Raw genomic sequence first — 19,431 nt, forward strand, 5'->3', positions numbered from 1 at the left:
GCAAAGATGATTTATTATTGTATAGAAATTTGGAGCGGACAACAAATTGGCCCGGCAGTATGGTGGCCTAAGTATGGTTCTAATGAAGATTGGGTACAACAGCAATTAAATTTTTGGGTAAACTCCAAAACCCCTTTCAATCAAAAAGAAAGTGACTATGCAGCAGTATGGGTCACTCGCCCAGAGGGTTTAGGAGTCCCCATTTTTAATTTGACACGAACAGAAAAAGATGTCGAAAAACGTAAGCCTCGAAGGGAAGAGGAGGCCTTAGTGGGACCCCCACCATATGCTTTACCACCAGCAATTCCCCTACCTTCTCCTCCTCAGTTGGATCATGGGCAGATGGATTCGAGAGAGGGAGAAGTACAAAAGATAGAAGGGGGAGGGCCTGTGACACGGGCAAAGGCACGACAAAATAACCTCTACCCTTTAAGAGAAATGCCCATGGGAGGTCCACAACCTCAGATGGGGTTTATATCAGTGCCCTTAAATTCAGGGGATGTTAGAGATTTTAAGAAGGAAATGGGTAATATACTAGAAGATCCCCTGGGGGTGGCAGACAGAGTAGATCAGTTCTTAGGATACCTGGGAGGAACTACAATCTATTCTAAGTATACTGTTCACAGCAGAAGAGAGAGGTATGATTCTGGAAAGGATGAGGGAAAGGTTCGGAAAGAAAGTATTAAATTGCTGAACTTTTTGGGACTGAAGGGACTTAAAGTATCAAAAAGGAAATTGCAATTTGTGGAAGAGGAGGTTAGATATCTAGGGCATTACCTGAGTAAAGGAGAAAAGAAGATAGATCCTGAAAGGATACAAGGAATATTGTCCCTGACGTCGCCAAGCAATAAGAGACAAATAAGACAATTGCTGGGATTAGTGGGATATTGTAGACAATGGATTGAAAATTATAGCAGTAAAGTAAAGTTCCTATATCAAAAGCTCAGTACCGATGGATTAATAAAGTGGGATAGACAAGATGAAGAGAATCTACAAAAGCTGAAGGAGGATCTCATCAATGCCCCTGTCTTGAGCCTGCCTGACTTAAAAAGACCCTTTTATTTATTCGTTAACATAGACAGTGGTACAGCGTATGGGGTTTTAACACAGGATTGGGCAGGGAAGAAGAATTAAGAGAAGGGGAAAAATTATTTGTGGATGGATCCTCTAGAGTAGTGGAGGGAAAGAGAAGATCAGGTTATGCAATAGTAGATGGAAAGACCCTCCGGGTATTGGAATCAGGACCCTTGAGTAACACTTGGTCAGCTCAAGCTTGCGAGCTGTATGCTGTTTTACAGGCACTAAAAAGATTACAGGGAAAAGAGGGCACTATCTATACCGAATTTCCTAAAGTAGGAAGATATAAATATGTATTAGTCATAATAGACCACCTCACACATTATGTAGAGGCATTCCCCACAACTCAAGCAACAGCTCAGGTAGTAACAAAAATATTACTCGAACAAATCATCCCTAGGTATGGGGTAACAGAAGTAATAGATTCAGATCAAGGACCACACTTTACATCAAGAATCACTAGAAATATAGCTGAAGCCTTGGGAATAAAATGGGAAGAACATACTCCCTGGCACCCACAGAGTTCAGGGCGAGTAGAGAGAATGAATGGGGAACTAAAAAAGCAATTGGCCAAATTAACACTAGAAACTAAGCCCTCATGGATAAAATGCATTCCCCTTGCCCTCTTAAACCTTAGGGCCCAACCCCGGGCCGATATAGGAATATCCCCCTTCGAAATGTTATACGGGATGCTATATGATGCAGGAACCCCTAAAGATCACCCGGGGGTGTTAGATAAGAACATTTAAGCTTATATCACGGAATTAATGAAGTATAAACAGGAATTGTGGAAAAAGGGACAATTGACTCAAAGACCCCCTCTTGACATTACCCTCCATCAGATAAAGCCTGGAGATTGGGTTCTGATAAAGACCTGGAGAGAAACCACACTGCAGCCTCGCTGGGAAGGTCCCTATCTGGTATTATTGACTACCAATACTGCCATCAGAACTGCTGAAAAAGGATGGACACATGCTAGTCGTGTTAAGGGTCCAGTACAAAATCACGAATGGAGAGTCACTAGTCCAGCGGGTGATTTGAAAGTAAAACTGTCACGAAACCCTCCGTCAAGGAAAATGAGAACATGAATTAACAATGATTGTATAAACTTATCAGTATAGAATTTAATGTAGAAGGGAATATTTTGACTATTGTGAATGCAACTGTTGGGATATGTTTTAGAAAGGTAGTGGACCCACTGCGAAAACAGGGATACACAAATTGGTTATTAGCCTTCAGAGTGGCCGTGGAAATTTTAATAGAAGGGGGTAAACCTGGGGGTGAATTTGGATCCTTACCAGCATCACTTAAGTGTATAACCAGTGGGAAAAAGAATAGGGTGCAGTACCCCAAAGACCCACTTAAAAGGGAAGCAAAACCAGCCCCTCCTGAAGAATACTCTTGCTGCCGAGAAGATTATACACCCCATGGCTCGAGGCAACCGAGTCGATGGGCGAGGCAGAGGAGATAAAACATGTGGAGGAGTCTGCTCCATTATGAATGAATCCAAAGATTTAGGATCCAGAAGATACCCCAAGACTGGAAATAACTCCCCCGAGCAATTAAAGACTCACTACTGCAGTGGGAAAACTGCCTATCTAAAACTAGCTCAATTGATAATAATATTAAGTCTCATTAATGAGGGTTGGGGTACAGAGGTACAGACACATGAGCCATTTAAGTGGTCCCTAATCAGAGGGGAAGATCAGAAGGTGATAAGCACAGACGTGACCCCAGGCGCTCCCATCCTTAAAAGTCAAGTATGTGACTTAGTACCAACACAACCATGCCTGAATCGCAAGGCAATCTATGCTTGCCCAGCATCAAATCCAGGGAAAAGTTATTGTAATTACCCAGGGGAATATTATTGTGCATACTGGGGTTGTGAAACGGTTTCACTGGGATTTCTGCCAGGGGGGGGACAAGATGAATATATAACAATTAGTTGGGGTCCCTCAGGTTGTACACCTCCGACTCATGGGACTCACTCTGGTGAAGTAACATGCCAACATTTAGAGATAAAAATCCTTAAAACAGAAAACACAGTGTGGTGGATAGGAAAGACTTGGGGGGTACGAATGTGGGAGCCTGGAAGAGACCGAGGGGGCCATTTCCTTATTAAAAAAGAAAGAGTTCCGCCAGACCCCCCAATAGGTATAGGACCTAACGTAGTAATAAATAACAATCAGAATAAGACAGAAGCTGTTACTGTAGGCCCGACCGAAGCAAGCCCTTATATTACCGAATATGGCACCCTTTGGAAAATAATTCAGTCTAGTTTCAAGGTGTTAAACAACACCTACCCAGAATTAACTAAGGAGTGTTGGCTATGCTATGATATAAGACCCCCTTTTTATGAAGCAATAGGGTCCGTAGCGAAGATTAGGAGAAGAAATGGGACTAACCCAGCAGAGTGCCTATGGAAAAAGGGAAGGCCTAATGTTCCAGGGATAACTCTAGCACATGTTACTGGAAATGGTGTGTGTGTGGGAACTGTACCTCTAGAAAAACGACATCTATGTAATAAAACTATAGAAGTACAAAGTCAGGAGAAACCCTCAGACTGGCTCCTACCCGCAGACAATGCTAAATGGATATGTGCCAAATTAGGGGTCACTACATGCTTATCGACTAAGATATTTAATCAAACCACCAATTACTGTGTACAAGTAATTATAGTTCCACGAATCATATATCACCCTAAAGATTATGTGATCAGTCAACAAGAAACCTCTGAACATCACCTGATTAAAAGGGAGCCATTCACAGCCCTAACCGTTGCAATGCTATTAACTATAGGAGGGGCCGGGCTGGGGACTGGAGTAGCATCTTTAATAAACCAGCCACAGGGACTGAAAACCCTTAGACAATCTGTGGATGAAGATCTACAGAAAATAGATGAAGCCATCAATGCGCTTACAAAATCGGTACGGTCTTTATCAGAAGTAGTGTTACAAAATCGAAGGGGGTTGGATCTTCTCCTATTGCAGCAAGGGGGACTATGTGTGGCTCTTAAAGAACAATGTTGCACCTACGTTGATCAAACGGGGGTAGCAATAGATACAATGGCTGAACTAAGAAAACAGTTAGAACAAAGAAAAAGAGCCCAGGAGTCTCAAAGAAGTTGGTATGAGAGTTGGTTTAATGGTTCCTCCTGGTTCACTACATTATTATCCACAATAATGGGACCAGTTATTATGATAATATTAGGTTTGACCTTTGGACCCTGTATTTTAAATAGACTAATCGTTATCGTTAAGAACAGGCTAGAGGCAGCCCACCTAATGGTAATTAGAGAAAGATATGAACCCCTTGATGGGGAACGAGAAGAGGATGCTCTAGAATGGAGTCGACAAGAACTAAAACGGTTTAATGAGCAAAACAAAATAGTACAATAAAAGAAAAGGGGGGACTGTGATAAAATGTTTGCTCATTAAGACCGGGATGTGGTAGCATTGTGGTGGAGTGCTTGTTCATTAGGACCGGGATGTGATGGTGGAATATGGAGGCCACAAGGGTTGCAGAACACTCTAATTTTATGGGTAGATTGTGTACTCTGCATAGTTACAGGCAAAGCGCGCCCCGATGGATACAAAGTTTCACGGAAGGACCAACCAAGGAACGACACACCAAGTGGCACGATCACGACCGACCAATTAAAGGACAATACACTCGGGATGGACCTTACAAAAGAAGTTGCAAGGGACGGGAAGGTGCGGCAGTTGGAGGAACGAGGATTCCCCTGTCGCCCAGCGCTGAATTGCCTTTTTGTTTTACCCGCTACAATTAATGAAAGTTTCTAATTGGAACATTATCGGCTCATTGCTTGTAAATTGATGACAGTTAAGATATGACCCCTCACGACTGGAAAACTGTGTTAAGAATGATCCTCTCTCCTATGCAATACACCGTGTTTATGACTGAATACCGGCTACATAATTTGAATGATAGCTCTTTGCCTCAAATGGGGACAAATCCATGTGGCACAGCACCTCTTCAGCTGTGTCAGACAGATGTCACTCATGTTCCTGAGTTTGGCCGTCTAAAATATGTGCATGTAACGATAGATACTCACTCTTCTTACGTATTTGCCACAGCACATACAGGTGAACACAGTTGCAAGGCCCGTAAACACTGGTTATCTGCTTGTGCTGCTATGGGAATCCCACATACTACAAAAGCAGATAATAGGCCTGTGTATACCTCTAAGGCCACTCAAACTTTCCTCCAAGAAAGGGGTGTTAAACATACTACAGCCATTGCTCATTCTCCCACTGGACAAGCTATTACTGAGCACATTTATCAAACATTGAAATCCATTCTTATTATTATTAAACAAAAAAGGGGGGATATGGGAGACACACTACAAGAAATATGCAAGGTTTTGCTTGTTTTGCTTGTGCTGAAGTTTTTGAATTGTGTTCATAGAGATACAGCTTATGTGGATCATCATTTTGAGGCTTCCCCAGTGCTAAAGGAACAGCCTATGGTTAATGTTTGGAATAAGGCCACAGGACTTTGGGACTGTCCCCTACCACTGACAACTTGGGGTCATGAATATGCTCGTGTTTCCACAGGGACTGGCCCTACGTGGGTTCCAGCATGGTATGTTCGGTCTCATCTGAAGGCAGAAAATAGCACCCAGCCTTTATAGTAATTGTAATTGTGTGTTTCTTACTTAGTGGTATTGCTTTGTAACTTGCCGTGTTATAGATAATATTAGTAATAGTTTGACATAGTGTGTGATTTTCTGTTTTACCAATGCAGTCTCAAGAATTAGAGTTTAAGGCACTAGCTAGGATGTTGTGTGCTTCTTCTATTTTAGTAATAGATCAGATGTGTATTAAACAGGATTTGTTGTAATCAATGCTAGAATCTACAGGAATAGCTCTTTTAATGTTTTAGTACTGTTTGGTTATGATGTTATTAGCCTATTAATTAGCTTTTCTTAATTTGCAAAGACAAAACCTGGAAAGGAATCCCAGACAAAGAGATGAGCCTGTATCATAGAATAGATACCTCTTTTAAATCCAACTAATTGGGATTTTTAAAATATAACCATGCATCATTTTAGACAAAAGTGCATGCTAATAGAACTAAATTTGATAGTTTATTCTGTTTTCCAAGCAGGTGTTCCACTTGGGCTCTATATCACGCACTGGCCATGCGGATGTGGTGTACAACTGGAAGAAATCCTTCAGACCCTGAATGCAGGAGAGAATCTGTGATGGGTGAGAGAGGAAATGTGCACCTTGAAGCAGGGGACGCCCTGCTGGCACTACCTGTCGCATCCACCACCAACATGGTTTGCTGTTTTTCAAGGGTCAATAAGTAATAATGCCCCTAGTGATACTTTAGTACATTTGTCCTCTAAAATTGGTTCTATTTGACATGCTACTTCATAAAATTGCGTGATCATTACTCAATTATTAGCCCGGATAACTCAGTTCGTAGAGCATGGTTATGAACATCTTAAAAACATTTATTGCACAAATTTTAGTGGTCACTAAAAATCAATATATCAGAGTATATGAAAATTGAAGACTTTTCCTAATCAGTTACAGATTAACACAATGGGACACTCACTGATTGATTTTCAGGTTGCAGAAACTTAGGTTGCAGTAGAAACGTGTTTGTTCTTTTTAGTAGGTTTAACAGTAATGTTGTTATGTTGTATTTGACTTGTCTCCTTTTTTCACTTTTAGAGTATTGTCAATCAAGGCCTTGATTGAGTTATCATAGTTATGTTATTAATATAAGTAGGGTTGTTATTCCATAGGCAATATCTTGGAATTGTTGTAATACAAGAAGAATTCTATGTAGCAGCAGCCATGGATCGAGATAAGGAGTTCACAGAGCTGCTACGGAGCAGGATAAACAACATGAGAACTAATTGAACAAATGAACTGAATTGCTTGTGAAATATGATTAGTCGGTCGGTAAATGGAGCCTTTTCAGCCTAAAAGAAAACGGGGGAAATGTAGAGAGTGTTATTTACAGCTGGTTAGCTGAGAAGGGTCGTAAACAGAGTGCAGCTAAGTAAGCAGCCATACCACCTGCAAGGACAGCAAGAACAGGATGCCCTGTGATGGTGAGAAACTAGCCATGGTTTTGTGACCTCAGCAAGGGAGTAACTTTCAGGATGATAACTACAAGTTGCAAAGATACTCGGGGATGGTATGTAATTGGGAACCAATGATGAGCTCTGCTTTTGCAATATGTATGAGCTAATTATCCATATTATAAATGTACATGCAGCCAAGGAATAAACGAGATTAGCTGATCATATGTCAATGACAGGTGTGGTCGTTTGCTTTTCTCCCACCATTCTACAACAAATGGAGCTCAAATGGAGCAGAAGCTGAAATTCCCTTCAGTAAAGCACTGTCATGTACACCTGGGGATGGACTGGTGATGTCTTTGCCTACAAGCCTGCTCCATCTTTATGTCCATACCCCTGATCTGTTTCATCCCGTGTTTGAGGAAAAGCAGCCACCCTATGTTTGCAATTCCCAGTAACTGACAGCAGACACACGGCAAACACTGAAGTACCCACTCGCCCAAATGGGGGGCAATGGCATGGGGACATCCATGCTCCTGCCCAGCACTGCCCCAGGAGCTGCCCTGCACTGGGAGGTCTGCGCACAGGGTGAGCGGTAAAGACAGCAGGTGTCCATGAGTTGTCTCCATCAGATGTCACACAGGAGCAACACACAAACCACCTCAGCTTCATAGAATCATAGAATCATAGAATCACCAAGGTTGGAAAAGACCTAAAAGATCATCCAGTCCAACCGTTCACCTGTTACTAATAGCTCCCACTAAACCATGTCCCTCAGCACAACATCCAGTCTTTCCTTGAACACACACAGCTCCTTCAAACACACACAGCAGGCCCAAAAAATCCCCTTCCGATCTTCCACTTGCAGGGAAAAAGGTGGAAATGAGGGCCTGGGAAACGATCCCTCCCCATTCCAGCATTGCTCTTTATAGCGTTAATTCAAGCAAGAGGACTTACCCTGCTCCCGAACTGAATTCCTGGTGGCTGTGAGCAGCAATGAGGGTCGCTCACGTTTCGGCACACAGGTGAGTGCTGCGCCCTCACTCAGCAGAACCGAGGTGGAAAATTCTCATGTGGGGCCGGCGAGTGAAACTGCTGAGGCTGGTGACACGACGCTGAACTTTCAGCAGGTCAGGGCACCGGGTCATCCCCCGGTCACGACATCCCGCTCTGAGTCAGGCAGTGCCTGCAGCGCGCGCTCCCAGCGGGGCTCGGTGTAGAGGTGCTGCTCCTCGGGGGCCTCCCTGCTGTGTGTGTGTCCCATCGCATTTTGGCATGTGGCCCCATCCTCATTACTTCACCCCTCAGCACCTGTTCAGCGTTACAGTCCAGAGGCCCCGAGCTGGGGATGAGGCACTTCATCAACCTGAGAGCGGAGTGGAGCAGTGCAGCCGGCTGCTGCCGAGGCCCTGTGTGTCAGCCAGACGGGTTTTGCCTCAGTCACTCACTATGCAAAGCCGTGCCATGATGGGGACTGCCACCAGTAGTGCTGAACTGTCATTAATTCCATGTCTCAAAGGCCCCCGCAGGTGGCTGTGACTGTCTGGCTGTCACGTAGCATCGCAGCAGCCTGTCTGCAGTGTGAGGAATGGAAGCAACATGAGAGCAGAGGAGGAAATGCCACTTCCCACAGATAAACCTGCTCAACTGACAGCAGCTCCCACCTCCAACAGATGGGCACTACAGGAACGCCTCTTCCAGGGAGCAGAGCAGCTACGGGACAGCCAGGAGACATGGCTGCTGCAAACATCACTTGAAGTCTCAGTAAATAACATGCTATGGTTGGATTCACCCTGAAACCTGAACTACTGAGTTTGGTACACGTAGTCACAACTTCCACGTGATCGACGCTCGGCTAAAATCCCATGTAAGACTGCATTAGGGCTGGGATCATCTTGCGTTTAGCATGGAATTCCCTTGTATTCCATGCTAGGCACGGCTGAGACTTGATTCCAGGGGTGCCTCTGAGCTTCTGCTTGCAGCCCCCAGCAGAAATCTCCCATGAGGAAACGTAAATAAGCAGCAACTGAAAAAAAGAAGCGATGGCTGATGGTGGTGGGGCCTCTCCTAGTCCTGTCCTTGTTCTGACAGCCCCAGCAGCTCAGGTTAGCCTACATGGGGTCGAGTCCACAAATGCACATAGATGTTTCTCCATCCCCCCCGAGGCAAGGAGCAGAGGTGATACATGAAGAATTGCCTCTGACTCTCACAGTTATTCAGTATAAATGGACTCAAATCTTATCTTCTAGCCTTCTAATTTTTCCTTATTTCCCAACCTTTCTTCCAGCATAGATCTGATTTACCTTGAAGAGAAAGCTCTCCCTACAAGGCACAAAGCAGACATACATGCTGGATGATAAAGTTTATTTTCTTTTTTAATTCCTGAGGTTATAAAGGGAAAACAAAAAAGCCTCAAGAAACATTCCAGTACGTAACTGCCTACACCTCTGTGACTGCACAGACGCTGGCATACACAGATCTCTTCTTTCCCCCATGTGGAACATGAAATTTGATGTGAACGAGGCTTGCAGCTAAAACCAGATGTTTCTGAGCAAGTTACAGTATAAGTGTCTGAGTATAATTAAAACTACAGTGCAATTTCAAGTCTTATAAAGAGCAAATTCAGGCTTCTGTAGTGGTGCTGCTTCTTACTGTGCAAATCAAAGTGATTCTTCATAACATGGCATCGAGTAATGCTGCATAAAGGAATTATGTCACGCCGTTTTCTTAAAATAACTGTATTCTTTCTTCTGCATAAACCCCTGCCTAACAAAAAACAAATTACCCTTCCTTATTCTAGCACCCAGGGAAAATACCCCGTCAGGTACACTACCTTTGTATACACTATTTGTGTATAAAAGTCACAGGTGTGACATCCCCTTAAATCAGCCCCTGAGGTGGAAAGACTCCCTCATCTGGGTGACACAATGGTTTTATTTACTTGAACGGTTCCTTCCAACAGCTGAGCTCATGTCCACTTGCTGCATCTTCACCTGTTGGAGTATTTGCTCTACTGAAACAAATTCTGCTTAAACGCTTTCCTCTGTGAGAAGCAAACATTAGTCTTTCATCTTGAAACTACAGGTTCCCGCTCCCCCTCTTTGTCCTCTTTCAGAGAGCAAAAAAAGCCACAAAACTTCTCTCATGTGACAGGAAAACCTGAAGAAAAGCTACCAGAAAGACTCAAATGCTAAATAAAAACCATCCAGCATTTCTATTACCCACCTCCCAAGCACAAGTTTCAGCCAACCTCAGGCCTGTCTACATGAAAAACTTGCATGAAAAAATTTGGCCTACTACATGGAGCCAGTGACTGTAAGAATAAATGGTGCCTTAAAAAAATCTGCTATTGAATGAAAAAATCTTAAGAACAAGGATGCAGAGAGGAAATCCAGAGGCAAGCCTGTCAAACGATTCTGACTACCGATAAATACTTCTGAGCAGAGATGTCATATTTTGGCCTAAAACGTTTGATGGCATCCCTTTAACTTACATTTGGCATTTGAGTAAGGATCTCCTAGTAAGATTAGTATTAAATAAAACTAAATAAAACAGCAACAAGATGCCTTTAAAAATCACGCCTAAAAGCTTAAAAGAAAACTTTAAGCAGCAGACTTCAGTAACAGCTGTTTGAAATTGCATAGCATACGGTACACAATATCCGTTCTTCAGCAATAAATAAACTCTTCTTGCCCAGTTAAATATAAGACGTAGCTTCAACACTGAAATATGCCATAATTCATGAACAGAGCAGTGTGTCACTTATTGCCCACTTTGGTTTCTTGTCCACCTCGGTTTTTATGCACACAGCCAGGGAAGGGTCTAACTCTTACTGCATCCTGTTACTCAGGAAGAGTAAGGCAGCACATACCTCTCACCAACCCCTCTGCCCAGCACAGTTCATCACATATACTGGTAAGAGACATTTGAAGAGTAGAACATCCAGGAGCCAGACAGCCTCGCTGAAAAGGCTGCGATTCCAGCTTGGTGCCACCCTGAGTGCAAGTCCTTGTCAGAAAGCCCTGAACATGCAACTCAAAGTCCAGGTGGTCCACGAAGGGCAGTCATTCTTTCACACTCCTCTTCAGGATCAGCGTATTTATATATTGTTAACAACGGAATGAATGATTAGCAACAGTTAGCTTTATCTGCTGTATTTTTTCCCCATAAATTTCCCTATAACTCAAGCTATTACTATGCAAATGTCAAACACTGCTTTGTGTCCATCTTTCAGAAACCAGCCTATTGTTGTAGAATCAGACACCCTATGGAGCGTTCCCTAAGTGCTTAGTCTACAGAGAGAAAGGACATTGCTGGCCTCCTCAGAGATTGTGCTTTATGTGAATTCTGCTGACCAAGGTGCTACAGCAGGAAAAAGAAATGCTCTTCTTCCAAGTGTCACACAGTGAGTAGTACTTTATTCTACAAGCCATATACCTGATTCTGCCACTGATACTCACCATAAGAGCTCAATGCATTGGAAAAACTTACACAGTATGGTGAGCAAAAGTGAAAAAACCTGTTGCTTTATGTTTTATTGCTTTGCAACTGGTATTAAAGACCACAGCATTTATAAAAACCAGTTAAGACTCACCAAATCTTAGCTCAAAATGTAAAAACATCTATAATTGCTGCTTATAAAACTTGAAAGAGATAAAAAATTCTAGATGGATTACAATATATGTCTGCAAAGACTGAAGAATTGCATAGTTGCTGTCCTGACTGTGAGAGCAGCAGAGCAGAATGGAAATGGGTGTGTTTATTCCTCAATGAAGAGGTCAACAAAAAAAAAAAATGCATTTTTATTTAAATTTCCTTTTGAAGGATATTTTTGTAAGAAAAGTAATTCAATTTTCAGTGGAGAATTTCAGTTTGCATTAAGTCACTTCCACACTTACTTTTTTTTCCCCCACTGAAAAAAAATTTGGCTGGAACATTCCTTGCCCTGTTGAATCAAACAAGATGGCTTCTGAGCAATCTGTACACAGTACAGAACCATTAGTGTTCCTAAAAAGGCTTTGTTTTCTAGTGTGTATATGCTCTCTATGTGCGTTATAACTATTGCATAGCTTCAAAGTCTTCAAATAGTGGTAGTCACAATGCTTACATATACATAAATAATAGCATTTCTTACAAATTTAATTAAAAATAACACAGTATATTCAAGGCTATGGAAAATCACTTCCATCATAGATGACAGGTCGCTCAACAGTCAACTGATAAAACACTCTCTTTGAAATAAATCTGTCAAGAAACAAAAGGAAGAAGAAGACGGCTGTGTTAGCTGAAATCAATGGGCAGAAATTCTTACAAGTTAATTCATTTTACAGACAGGCAAAAAAAATAACCAGTGCTAAGAAGAGATTTTTTTTCACAATGGCTGTCAGGTCTCTTGTTACAAAGATAACATTTCTGACTATTCTGTTCATCTTCTCAGAGGTTGAGACAAACAAGGTAAAGCCTGCTATGGTGGGGAGAAGAAAACAAAATAGAAGAACAAAAACCAAAACTCAGGTTGAAGATCTTTTGGCAAACTGGGAGCAATTTCTTACACTTACTTCCCAACAGCAGAATAATGGTACATCTTAACAGTTGCACAGCCCATAAAACCAAGTTTATTTCACCTTTTACACTCAGGTAGGACCTACCTAGAGAATGTGTTGTCGAATATCAGTGTGTAGATTCCAGGGTTTCTGACTTTCATCTGTCCTCTGATAGTTTCCTTATGAGAATTGCAGCGGGTCATAGGAATAAGAACCTGGAATTCAATACAGATCAAACTGAAACTTGCTATTTGACCTACAAACTGACGTTCACCTTCAGAAAAATATTTACACTTTAGATTCCTAAAGTGCATATATGCCTGAAAAACCATTTATTTTCACTGATTAGCATTAAAAGTTCACCCAAACTAAAGTCTCAGAGTAAAACATCTGTTTTCCTTTGACGCCCTCTTTCCAGCAATAAGTTACAGCTGAAAATCTCAGTTTTAGAGAAAGATCTCTAAAACTCTGGTTTTTTAGTGTTTTTTAAAACAGCGAGGTTACGAACATCCACATCGCTATATATGAAATCTGTACAAACATATCCAAGAGCAGAATTAGCTGATTTATGCCTTTTGATACATGCTTTATACCCCCTGGATTATTCAGACCATGGGGTAGATCTTCCTGGTAACTACACTAAGGCACATAGAAACCAAGGTGATGACGGATTACAGCCAACACACCTTCCCACTGAAAGAAAAGATTGTGCTTGACAAATCTGGAGACCTTCTGCAATAGGGATGCAGCATTTACAGATAAGGGAAGAGCAACTGGTGTTATCTACCTGGACTTGTGTAAAGCATTTTACACTGTCACACATAACATTCCAGTCTCTAAATTGAAGAGATAAGGAACTGATGGCTAGACTACTGGCTGGATAAGAAACTGTCTGGATGATCACACTCAAAGAATTGCGGCCAACAGCTTGATACACAGGTGGAGACCAATGAAGAATGACGCCCTTCTGGGTTCATACTGGAACCGGCACTAATGAACATCTTTGTTGGTGATATGGACAGAGGGACTGAGAGCACCCTCAGCTAGTTTGTGGAATGACACCCAGCTGTGAGGTGGGATGGGAAGAGAAGCTATCCAGAAGGACCCTGACAGGCTTGAGAGGTGGGCCTGTACAAACCTCATGAAAGTCAACAAAATCAGGATCAAGATCCTGCACCTGGGTCAGGGCGATCCCAAACACAAACAGTCTAAGCAGAGAATGAATTGACAGCAGCTCTGAGGAGAAGGACTTGGGGGTGTTGGCTGATGAGAAGCTCAACACGGGCCAGCAGAGGCAGCTAACCACATCCTTGGCTGTATCAAAAGCAGTGTGACCAGAGGGGCAAGGGATATGACTGTCCTCTTCTACTCTACTTTCATAACATCCCACCTGAAGCTGGTTCAGCCTGGAAAAGCCTCTGCGGGAACTTTATAGAAGCCTTCCAGTACCTATAGGGGCTCTAAAGGAAAGCTGGGGAGGGATTCTTTATAAGGGAGTGTAGTCATCAGACAAAGAGTAATGGCTTTAAATTGAAAGCGGGTAGATACATAATGGACACTAGGAAGAAATTATTTACTTTGAGAGTGGTGAGGCACATGAATGGGTTGCCCAGCGTAGCTGTGGATTCCTTATCCTCAAAATGTTTTGTTTGTTTGCTTTTTTGTGCTTAATAATAGTGAGTGATGATGAGACTAGTAGAAGCTATAATGTTTTTCAACTCAACTTTTGCAGGCAGTGTTAAATAATTAAAGACATAGCTCTGCCTCCAGGAAAACACAATTGGAAAAAACAGCTCCTTACAATGCAATAGCAATTAGCACTATTGTGGAGATCAGCTGGCTATGTTGGCTGATTCCTCTGGGGAGCCTACTGAAGAATGTTACAATTTCTAAGGACGTAAAGAAACTAAAGATCCCACAGGGAAATAACAGCCTTACTCTGCACTGATCCAATGGCGTGTCTTCTGATTCTTGGTAGACGACGCTGAAGGAGATGCTTTTAGGGTCTGATGAAAATATCCAACTAATTGTTAGCCCAATCTCTGTAACAGTGATGGGAATGATACTGTAAGTGCTGGACTTAATGAACAGTTCTCTGTTGCCTTCCCCAAAGTTTACAATCTCCTCCACTGTAAGGGGTAATCTGACCCTGTAAGTGAGAAAAATACAGTCACTTGAAGAGATCCAACCTAATAGCTGAGACAAAAATAATAATCACCATTTTTTATTTTCTGTTTATTCAAGGTAGTCTCCACAGCAACTTTGAACAGGTCTAACAAGACACAGGAAAATTCAGCCCTGGAGGAAAGCAAGAACTGTAGAAAAGATGAAAGTACTTTCACTGTTTTAACAAATGTGGATATTATTTACTTATTTATTTCATTTTCACTGGAAAAATCTTTCTTGAATAAAGCTTTCTAGAGCTCCTATGATTTAAAAAAAAAAAGTCTGCTGCCCTCTACTGTTCCTTTCACATAGAAATGTAAACAGAAATGTGTCAATTTATTATTATCATCCAGACATTATTTGTACAGAAAACAGGGATCAAGAGTTCAGAGAGGGCAGAGGGATGGAATGTAAACAACAGCTTTGTTTAGATCCTCTGGAGCTCTTACTGCATGCTCTGTTTTACCCAAATAAGCTGGATAAAGGTTGATTAAATGACCCTTCAACTAAAATGGAAGTACTCAGCATCTAGGTGATCCTGACTCTCGAAGCATTTTATTAGCCCACTTCATTTTGATATCTATTTCAGACTGAAAGCAGTGTGGACCTTTAACAGAAGAATGCTGCTTGCCTTCTTCAGGGGAAAACGGCAGTTTTTAAGAGCTAAGTAGCTCACCTACATTATCCTAACTAAAACTGATCTAACACATCACTCTTCAGGTCTTAAGTTTCTAAGAGAAAGGACCTGCCTCACTGCTGCTGCTCTGCTTAGCTCAGATACATTCTCTGCTCCTCCTCAGGCCAAATTCTGCTGTGGGACACAATCAATCTGAGCTTCTAGGAGTCTGCACAACACATTCACATAGCTGATATCAGAGTTCAGCCTTTATTTTTTTTGTTTGGTAGTAATGAAATCGTGCTGCTTACATGATTTCTCCTGACTTCAACAAGCTTATCTCAGCATCTTGAGCAACCTGCCACTCTTCTGATTCATCAAAGGCTGAAGAATTACAAGTGCTGTTTCTAGGAGAAGAAAAAAGGAAAACCATCATTATCTAAGTAGTATGGGGTCAAATATTATTTGGAAGCTTAGGTCTTCCTAAAACAGAAATGATTTAATAGCAAATTACATCATTTTTATTTTGCATATTCTAGTGACAAAACTGCCAGGGCAGAACTGCAGTCCTGTTCTGCTAACCACTGTGCAAAATGCTGACAGCTTCTATCCTGGCTTCGTGAGCTAAGAGGAATGTATGCCTCCAGAACACCCCTTTGACAGCCTTAAGATAAACTCCCTACTGAGATGTTGCCAGGTTTAAAAGCTTTCACCACAGGTGGAAATCTAGACTTGGGGGGCAGAGACAAGCAGCACAGTCTGGACTCGTTTCTTAAACAAACCCTACCCTGGGACGTGACATTTGTCATGGATTTAGTTCATGAGGCATTTTACAAATATATTCTTCAGTTCCTTATTCTGATATACGGTACATAAAATGTATTTTCACAGTAACATACACCTTCTTTCCATACAAGAAATATTGGATGATTCAAACAAACACACTGAAGAAGCTGCTACACGATGACAAAGCTGTGTGCCTCCTACACACCATGGTAAGAGGAGGAATCTCTTATCCACTCCTTACCTCAAAAAAGGCAGATGCACTGGATACACTCTGGAATACCACCAACTATGAGTTACAGGGCTGAGGCAGAGATGTAAGCAGCAAAGAAAAGAATGAGTGGGAGAGTCAGTACACAAATGCTGGTAGTTCCCAAGTGAGTTAGAGCTTCTTTAACTGATACTTTGCATCTCTGCATTGCAGGAGGCTGGTAACTAAGACAGTTAGGCTGATATTCTGCCAGAAAATTCCAGAGGCACTTACATACAGAGAATCCAACAGCTGGTTCATTCAAAAGCCAATGGAATCTAATAAAAGCAATATAACTTACATGTGCTTTTGAAAAATAAAGTGTAATTATGTAGCAAGGGCAGAATTGTTACACTTTCTGTAGACTAATCTCAAAATCTACTCACAGTTTAGCAATTCCTTTTGAATTCTGAGGGATCTTGCTCTACAAGCAACACCCCTGAAGGGTAAAAACAGCCCCAGGTAACAACGCCTCCATCTGGGCATTAGCAGCATCTGGATATACCATGTCAGTACATGCAGTCATACGTGATCTTAGTGAGCTAAGCATTTACCTGTTACATCATTACACTGCAACACCACTGGCTGGAACTAGGAAGAATTTACTGTTGTGACTGCTAATAAAACTGCATATTCAACTGCACCCACTGTCTAACACATTTCCTGAACTGATAAAGCACTGTTATCTGTGGCATTCAAGTTCTCTCATTCCTTGAACAGCTTTTGATGCAATTTATAGTTTAACTCTCCCCCTGACAGCAGCATTTCTATCTGTATGACTTTTTCACACTAGGTGGCAGCCACGCACCACTGCCCAGACCTCTGGTGGATCTGCCAAAATTGTTTCTCTTCCTTTTCTTTTGAAAGTGACATGAACTAGGGCTGATAAGAGGCAGAAGTGAGGCATGGAAAAGCCTACAACAACAGAACAGTTAAGAGAATCCTTGAGACACAGACTGCTGGAGGCTGCAAGAGCATTCTGAAAAGAACGATATCACTTCATTCTTAGTCTATTCTTATGCTTTTCCTCAGGTCTCTACAGTTGGTCACTGTCTCCCAGCTGCATGGTCTAGTACAGCATGACTGCTCCTATATGTGGAAAGCATTTCTCTCAAATGATACTAAAAATGCTGTGACCAACATCAAGAAAGGTTTTGGAGTTAAAAACAATAGGAACTGGGCTTGCTGCTAGCTAGCAGGTGGCAGTCCAACTCTGACAGTCTAAATTAGTTATCCACCTTCACTTCCAGCTCATCAATGAGAAGAGAAAAAATAACAACTAGTACAGCAAAGGGTTAGAAGTATACACTGACAGCTCCTGGAAAAGAATGATCTGGGATAAAGCATGGAGGATGTGGAGCTCTCTGAGTTAGAGACATGGTATGCAAGAATATTGTGTATGAAGTATATAAGTGTATGAGTACACATGGACAGAAGGGGGCAGAGGGGCCACAGCAGACCCATGACATACCTGGGCACGTGAGAGTGACATGTAGACAGCTGAGGAAAAAGAACGAATGGACCTGAAGATCTCCCACTATGTGCTGTGAGTGACCCACACACTGGTTTGCAGGAAATCCCAACTTAACCATGAACTATGCAACATCCAGTATGAATGAAAAAACAACAACCCCACACAGAAAAAAATGGCCTTCCCAGCCTTAAAACTGGTCAAACTCAATATGTAACATTGAAAGCAACCAGAGAACCAGAGAAAGCAAGCCAGGAAATGATCAAAGTAAAGGGATATCTCTGTACACCAAGTGACAACGTGCAAAATCTTTCAAGATTTTCTCATTGTTGTGATATGGAAGAGGCTTGGCAAGACTCTGTAATTAGGTCAGCTTTCAATTATTAGGTAAATACAGTGTTTGCAAGAAGTTCAGAAAATAGATTTCAAAATAAGAAACTTGGGACTATCATGGTGCTTTTCTGCCCCATCTCCAGCAGGAAGTGGCAACAATGATTATCACAATATGTGACAGACCAGCTATTTCACACTTCGGTTCAGTGAAGAGTTTCACAAGAAAAACAGATATTTACTTATTTCCCTCCCCTTCTTGTTCTCTTTATAATAAGTAACAGTGAAACTGTGAATCCGACAGACAGTATCATTTAGCTCCTACTATAAATTAAGTGTGAACAAACCTTGGCAGCCTGCATGCTGATTTTAATGGTGACAGCTGGGGGAGCACAGAACTGGGACTACTCCTTTGCACTGTGGAAAAAGCTGGAGGGCTACAGTGGAGCTGTCTGGATTTACTACATTTGATGCTGAGTGCACAAACAGCTCACAATTATCTTGTGTAGTGAACATGTGGCTGAGCACAGAACTGTCTTCTCCTTATAAAGAGCTTGGCTACCTATATTGAATGATTAAAAAAACCCCTAACAAGCAGAATTCAGAAGAGCTCCCTCTCCATGAAACAGTGTTTACTCACAGATCTGTCACACTTTGATCCAGTGAATCTCTATCCATCTGACTTTCACTGTGGAGCGAGTCTGATTCTTGTACTTGGCACAGCTCCTCATCAGTGATTATATCAAATGCTGCATCATCTGGTGGTTTAGAGGCTTCGTCTGCAATTGTGCCATAAAAAGACATTAAAGAAACATTATAATATTAGCTAGTTCAGAAAACAAGAAGCAACCTAAATCCTTAAGAGTAAGACTAGGCCATTCCTCTATCTTTGCAGAAGCATTAGGTAACTACTAAGAACCAACTGTAATCCTCAGGCAGATGGACACACATTGAACATACACGCAGATTTCTGTCAGCAACACTCAAACACAGTGATGGGACCAATTTAATCCTAAAAATGGTCCATGAGTGTGAAGGTCCCCGGAACTGGAGGTGACTGTGTAGAGAATGTCCAAGACACCTACTTAACTCTCAGTGGCACACAACAAGCACACTAACCAAAAGCCCTCTCAC

General features: G+C 42.0%; 1 protein-coding gene across 15 annotated transcripts in view; it reads right to left on the minus strand.

The window, feature by feature from the left end:
- Positions 1 to 19,431, minus strand: part of FYCO1 (FYVE and coiled-coil domain autophagy adaptor 1) — a 45,872-nt gene that overhangs the window by 6,772 nt on the left and 19,669 nt on the right. For 5 of the 15 annotated variants that reach the window (XM_085540519.1, XM_085540512.1, XM_085540514.1 and 2 more), the window contains 5 exons: positions 18,938 to 19,076; positions 16,491 to 16,550; positions 15,775 to 15,870; positions 14,620 to 14,830; positions 12,787 to 12,896 (listed from right to left, as the gene is read on the minus strand). In XM_085540519.1, coding sequence (XP_085396645.1) covers positions 12,787 to 12,896; positions 14,620 to 14,830; positions 15,775 to 15,870; positions 16,491 to 16,550; positions 18,938 to 19,076 — 616 coding nt within the window. Of the gene's footprint in view, positions 1 to 9,487; positions 12,383 to 12,786; positions 12,897 to 14,619; positions 14,831 to 15,774; positions 15,871 to 16,490; positions 16,551 to 18,937; positions 19,077 to 19,431 lie in introns of those variants that run through there. The other 10 variants (XM_085540521.1, XM_015854087.2, XM_085540522.1 and 7 more) reach the window with 6 other exon arrangements.

Source organism: Coturnix japonica, chromosome 2 (genome assembly GCF_054131305.1).
Source record: "Coturnix japonica strain WE chromosome 2, WE-NBRP24, whole genome shotgun sequence".
Taxonomy (NCBI): Eukaryota; Metazoa; Chordata; class Aves; order Galliformes; family Phasianidae; genus Coturnix; species Coturnix japonica.